Genomic DNA, 6,940 nt, shown 5'->3' on the forward strand with positions numbered 1-6,940 from the left:
AAGGACGGAGCTTAGAGAACCTAGAAGAATGGTTCTTAAATCCATGAGGCTGTATGTCTGACATCAGATGTCTCAAGTGGATCATTAACAAGAGTCAGACTGCATTTGCTTCATGGTTGGTTTTCTACAGGTACCTAAAAGGTGAATTATCTGAAATCTTGACTAAAGAGTTCTTTTGAACTTAGTTTTATGTGCAGCTCCAAATTTAAAAGGTATATGCTCAATTATCCTTATTGTTGGAGAGGAGGAGAGACATTGCTAGTTCAAAAGAATTTATCATCTCACTGTTGGGAGTGCATTTTATAAAATCCCAATTTCTACCGCTTCTTGTATTTTCTTTGTAAAAGTTTTGCTTAGTTTATACTACAATTAGAGATAACCAGAGAGACCTTAGAAATATGTTGTGTCACAGAATTAAAATCTTGCATTAGATAGGTAAGGAATAACAACTGTAGCACAGTTTCACACTGAAAAATAGAGAAAATTTGGAGGATGGTGACTAAAAAATTACTAACTAGGTTTGATGTTAATGTTTTTATTCCATAAAGTATGAACTTTCTGATGTTTAGATTGATTTAGAAAGTACATTAGTTATTTTTAAGAAGGGTTAAAGTAATTGAATAAATGTTTATTGAGCATTTAGGGAAGTTATTATAAGGCAGAATATGATTAGTTTTCTATGAAAGATAAGAACAAAGTTTTGGTGTGTGTATCTAGGTGTATTCCCCTAAAAGAGGTATGATTATGGGTGTGTGTGTATACCACATAAAGAAGCATAAGAAACATGAACAGCAACAAAAATAAATGAATAAATGGATTAACTCACTATTTTACCATCTTGTTACTTCCTGTCCTTGTCTGTAATACTTGTATTAAAGCAGAAATTTTTAGGAGTGTTAAGCAGTAAGCCTATGACTGTAATTATTTGTGTTCATAACAATTTTAGATTGAAATTCTGTTGTTTTTTGTTGTGGTGGTGGTGGTATTCAAGAAATGTGGTCTGAAGCTATTAAAATCCTGAAGGGGGAGTATGCTGTCCGGGCAATCAAGGAACACAAGATGGATCAAGCAATTATCTTCTGTAGAACCAAAATTGACTGTGATAACTTGGAGCAGTATTTTATGCAACAAGGAGGAGGTAATTCTTCCTCACTTGAAATAAATTGTGTTTATTTCCTCATTTAATAGATTGTTAGTCTCATGTTGATGCAATCTATAATGCATGCACAGCATTTCAAGCAGTGATGGCTCATTGTGAGTTTCTGTGCTCATCCAGTACTTTTCCATATGATAAGCCTTAGGAAAAACAGTGAGAAAATTTTCCACTTAGGTATGTTTTTGTAACAGTGATCATGAATCATAGCATTCTAAGGCCCTTGTATCATTTAGGAGATTATTGATTAACTTTAATATTAAAATAGAATCACTTGTGTATCTTCTAAACCAGTAAATACGGAAAAAGGGAATGAGGGGGAAAAACCCTAATCTAAATAAGGCTAAGAAAGAAAGAGGATTAATTAAATTAAATTTTAAAAAGCACAGTTAGAAATTACCGAATAAGATCAAAGGTGGAAAAATCTGAATATATGAGTAAACACTGTAAATATCAGTGGACCAAAGTCTTCTCTTAAAAGGCAGAGATTGTTAGACTGGATTGAAATGTGCCTATTTGCTGTTTACAAGGAACATGCTTAAAACCTGAGGACATAGATTGAAAGGAAAAGAAATGAAAAAGTATTTATGTATCAACCAAAATATTAACCAAAGGAAAGCTGGTCTAACTATATTGATTAGAGATGCAGTAGACAAAAATATTACAGAAATAAAGAGTGTCACTGTGATAAGATATTCAATCTACAGTAAAGATGTAATGATTCTAATATTATGCTCCTTATAACATTAAATATGTAAACCAACATGAAAAAATGCTCAACACAATAAGTCATTATGGAAATGCAAGATAAAATCACAGTGTAGTATCACTATATACACTAAACTAAGAATACTTATAATAGCAAATTTTGGTGAGGATATGGAGCAATGGGAGTACTCTTTACTATGGAGAATAGTTAAATGGCATAGTTGTTATTTTGGGCTGTCTCATAGTGGTACCTACAAGTTCCAGTTTTTGGTTTTTTTTTTAATGAAACATAATTGATTACACATATTCATGGGGTACAGAGTTGAATGTCAATACCTGTGTACAATGTGTGATGATCAAGTCAGGATAATTAACACATTCATCATTACAAAATGTGATCATTTCTTTGTTTTGAGGATACTCGATTTCCTCTCTTCTAGTCATTTGATAACATGCAGTAAATTAATGTTAATTATAAGTTCTGTTGAGTTCTAGAAGGATTTTTGCATTCACTCCGGTCAGACCTGCACTCTTTTTGTTACTCTGTCTACTTGAAGAATTTCCTTTTTAGAGTTGAGTAGAATTGCACCTACCTCTAAAATAGCACCTCTCAATCCTTCCAATTTGCTGCTGCTGATCTGCTGTGGCCAAAAAGATAACTAAGTTCCTTAGAATACCTTCAAGGGGCAGGCTTGTGGGCATGGCCTTTTAGGAAGGGCACGAACTTTATGATGCTTATTTTGGTTCTTCCAACTTTTTGGTTCTTAGCTTTAAAGAGGGTAGTGAGGTTCCTGGTGTTCACATATGCATTTAGTTGCTTTATCTACTCCTGCAGATTGGAAAGGATGACATAAAATGTCCTTAAAAAGGCAAATCAGGGCCGGCCCGGTGGCACACTGGAGAGTGCGCCACTTGGGAGCGCGGCGGCGCTCCCGCCGAGGGTTCGGATCCCATGTGGAGACCGGTTCCCGCTCACTGGCTGAGTGCGGTGCGGGCACAACACCGAGGGTTGCGATCCCGTTGCCAGTCCCCGGTACGGGCGCGACACTGAGGGTTGCGATCCCGTTACCGGTCAGTAAAAAAAAAAAAAAAAGGCAAATCAATTTTAATGCTCCATGGAGTTCATTTTAATGGCATTTCACCTCTGACAGAAATTGTGTTAACCATGGTTTATGGCAAGTGTAGATTTTCATAGAATTACAGTTGGCCCTCTATATCTATGGGTTCTGCATCTGTGGAATCAACCAACCACAGACTGAAAATATTTGGGGGGAAAAAAATTCCACATAGTTCCAAAAAAGAAATCTTGCATTTGCTGCATGCCAGGTACTATACTGAATCCATGTGAATGAAGTGACATGTAGGCATTGTATTAGGTATTATAAGTAATCTAGAGATGACAAAGTGTATGGAGGATGTGAGTAGGTTATATGCAAGCATTAGGCCATTTTATATGAAGGTTTCTCAAAAAGTTCATGGAAAGATTTGTGTATCTTTTAATTCTGTTTTTCCATTAACCCTCATTAGAGACTTGAGCATCCTCAGATTTTGGTATGGGGGGCGGAGGGCAGATCCTGAAACCAATTCCCTACAGATATTGAGGCAGGACTGTATATAGTACTCTTATGGTCTGAATTTTATTGGCTTTTTGACATAGTCTTAGGAATGTTTTCTAAGGTTAAATGTTCAATGTGCTTTTCACTAGGACCTGATAAAAAAGGACACCAGTTCTCATGTGTTTGTCTTCATGGTGACAGAAAGCCTCATGAGAGAAAGCAAAACTTGGAAAGATTTAAGGTACTGATATTTAGTTGGCGACACCTCCTTAATACTTAAAAGTAGAGTTGTATGTAGTTTTAATCAGTTTCCAATTAATATTATCAAAGCAATTCTTTTCCTAGAAATTCCAAAATATTTCTACCCTACCTGATGTACCTTCATCATGGCTGGGATTAGTCATCTTTGACACTCAAATGGTAAATTACATGTTCTCTGTCAGCACAGCACTACTATAATAAGAATTTTCAATTTAAGAAAGTTTTAGTTAAATTCTTTCAGGTAGATATTTTTAGGAGAAGTATCATTGGATAGTTAAGCCTTGTCTGTGAGCCTTTAAAAAAGAGTCTGTGGTAATATCCATAGAGAACTTAATTTGTAGATTAATTTAAGACAGGTATCAGAATATGGTTTTGTAGAATTAAATATATTTTGATATTGTTTTGGGCAGACCTTCCCAGTTATTTGCTCACAGCACATGAATGGGTTATATAGTTCTTGGTGTAGACTTGAGCCATTTAGAACTGAAGATAAGTAACCTCTACCCACAAGCAGTCTCATCTGTTTACCAGTGTATTTACCCCAGTATATAGTGCAAATATTATTTCTTTGGGACTCAGAGTATGAGAAAAGGTGGAAAGGACCGGACTAAGGAACTATGGAGTATGTTTTCATGCTGGGTATAATTGATGTGGATGTTAAAACATATTGCATGGCCTCATTTCAGCATGTGTACCACCCTTCTTTATCCTGGGCATCATAGTGGACCAAAAGTCAGTGTGCCCTTCTTCCCTCTTCCAAATTTCTAATTTTGCTCTGCCTTGGGGCACAAATGACATCGAAGGACTGTTTTGTTTTTCTTTGGTGAGCACCTGGGGCTCACTCCCTATTCCCTCCTATTCAGGGTTTTGTCTGTTGTCACAAAATTGTAAACTCAAGGTAAAATATCTAGTATTCTGAATTTATTTGAATACAAGTGTATAGATAATGCTTATGTTTCCACATTTTGTTTTATTTTTATCTTTCTCTTGAATTTTTAAAGATATTTTTATTTTTTTTATTTTTATTTTTTTATTTTTTTGTCTTTTTCCGTGTCCGGCAACGGATCGCAATCCTCAGTGTCGCCCCCGTTGTTCTAGTACCTTAAGGACAAAAAATTAAAAAATAAATTTAGGATAAGATATTTGGCATTTTCCTATCTCTATACATGTTAATATTTTTTCTCTGTTTAACTTAGGTTTGGTACCATGTATGTAGCAACCGTGGAAAAGGGTGTTATAACACAAGACTCAAGGAGGATGGAGGCTGTACTATATGGTACAATGAAATGCAGGTAGACTCACAAAAGCTCATTAAAATTGCTAAAATAGACTGCATTTATCTAGAAAAATTATCTCAGCTTTTGTTTATTTGTCAATTATGAGGCTAAGTAGTGAGTAATTGGTTGTAATGTTAGCTGTAGTTTGTAAATTGTAACTTGTGAGTTGATCTCTTCAGAAATCTGACTTTCAAGCATTCTAGCTTCCCTGGTTTTATTTAGTGCTGTTAAAATGTAACTGTCAAAATGAAATTTTTATTTGGAAATTCTTTAATTTCCTTTCCCTTTTTTAGTTGCTGTCTGAGATAGAAGAACACCTGAACTGTACCATTTCTCAGGTTGAGCCAGATATAAAGGTACCAGTGGATGAATTTGATGGGAAAGTTACCTATGGTCAAAAAAGGGCTGCTGGTGGTAAGCTTTAAATTATTTAAAATTCTATTTTAAATGTGAATGTGCCCTTTTTCAACATTAATTTTAAAAGAGTAATTTTGTTTTATTATGTTGAGTATATTATTAGTGTATTAATCATTCCCTTCTTATAACTCTCATAGTACTTTGTCCATACCTGTCTTATAGCATTTTTTATTGTGTGCTCTGTATTTGAATGAAGGACAGCAGCTTAACTGTTTCTCTTGAAGGGTTAATAAGAGTAGTTAAGCATTTTATGAAATTATTAGGAAACGAGAGTATAATAGATCATTTTGAACAGGGAATCATAATCCTTTGACTTAATTCAGGTGGTAACCCAGAATACTATTCCTTTTGCCCAGGGTACCCTTGTTAACTTGTTCCTGAAACATTTTAAGATTCAGGCTAAACTAGTGGTTTCCAAACCAAAGGGTGGGTGAGTAGGGGTATTGGGACAGCTATTACTGAGGCCTAGCCTTTTATTTGTATTGAAATAATTAATTTAACATTTTTAAAACTCAAAGTTTTGGAGATAACTTGCCCAGTAGTGCATTTTTATTCCTTGAAGCAGTGTTTAAAGTGATATAATTAAGCCAAAGTATTACTGACAAGTTATTTCAAGCATGTCATTTACATTACTTTGTAATTTGTGTGTGTGATGCAGGCGGAAACTATAAAGGCCATGTGGATATTTTGGCACCTACCGTTCAAGAGTTGGCTGCCCTTGAAAAGGAGGCGCAGACATCTTTCCTGCATCTTGGCTACCTTCCTAACCAGCTGTTCAGAACCTTCTGATTTTCACATATACTGAATAAGATTTGAGTAATAAAAGTCTGTAGTCTTAAAGCTCTAAAACAGTTGTACTGCTTCCAAGCAGCAGTATTTATAGTAACTTAAGCTATTAATGCTAATTCTTGCATGTCAGGAAACATTAGTCTTAGGAATTCTTTATAAAATGGCAGCCTGATGACAATAAATTTGATGACTATATTTTCATGAAGGTTTATGTCTTAAAGTTATACTGATTATATGTATTTCTTTTTAAAGAACGCTATGGGCTTATGAAATAAAGTTTATGGATATGTGAATTTGGGACGGGACCTACGTGGAATCACTAGCGAATATTCTAAAAGTAGTTTTTTTCACAGGGAGTGGTTGTAAATGGAGATTATCTTCAGATGGTTAAGTTTGTCTCGGTGTATACTGAAGCTAGAGAAGAGTTGTAACATGAAAGAAAATTAGATAATCACAAACTAGAAAGACTGCTTCGTTTGGAAACCTGGAGATTTTTAGGGAGTTAGAAAAGGTTCTGTGTCTGTCTAAGGACTGATGACTGATGTGATGGTGACAGTTAAGATGTATCTCTGAAGGATTACCTTCTTTTTAAGAACCTTTCTTTCCAGATGATACATACCCATCAAGATAAAACTAATCTGCTGTTTCTTCAGGTCTTAAAAGCAAACTTAAACTGAGTTCTTTGGAATATAGTTCCTTAAACACTAACTCTTGCCTAAAATACCAGAAGGAAAAAGGAAAAATTAAATATGTACAATCGAATGGTTCTTTTGTGCCTA

General features: G+C 34.9%; 1 protein-coding gene across 1 annotated transcript in view; it reads left to right on the forward strand.

The window, feature by feature from the left end:
- DDX1 (DEAD (Asp-Glu-Ala-Asp) box helicase 1) overlaps window positions 1–6,454 on the forward strand; it is a 33,532-nt gene extending 27,078 nt beyond the window's left edge. Inside the window, exons 18-22 of the mRNA XM_008581552.1 lie at window positions 992–1,138; window positions 3,567–3,658; window positions 4,875–4,970; window positions 5,249–5,369; window positions 6,031–6,454. Coding sequence (XP_008579774.1) covers window positions 992–1,138; window positions 3,567–3,658; window positions 4,875–4,970; window positions 5,249–5,369; window positions 6,031–6,161 — 587 coding nt within the window. The 3' untranslated portion in view covers window positions 6,162–6,454. The remainder of the gene's footprint in view (window positions 1–991; window positions 1,139–3,566; window positions 3,659–4,874; window positions 4,971–5,248; window positions 5,370–6,030) is intronic.
- Window positions 6,455–6,940: the final 486 nt, after the last annotated feature.

Source organism: Galeopterus variegatus, unplaced genomic scaffold (genome assembly GCF_000696425.1).
Source record: "Galeopterus variegatus unplaced genomic scaffold, G_variegatus-3.0.2 Scaffold2392, whole genome shotgun sequence".
In the NCBI taxonomy this organism is placed as follows: Eukaryota; Metazoa; Chordata; class Mammalia; order Dermoptera; family Cynocephalidae; genus Galeopterus; species Galeopterus variegatus.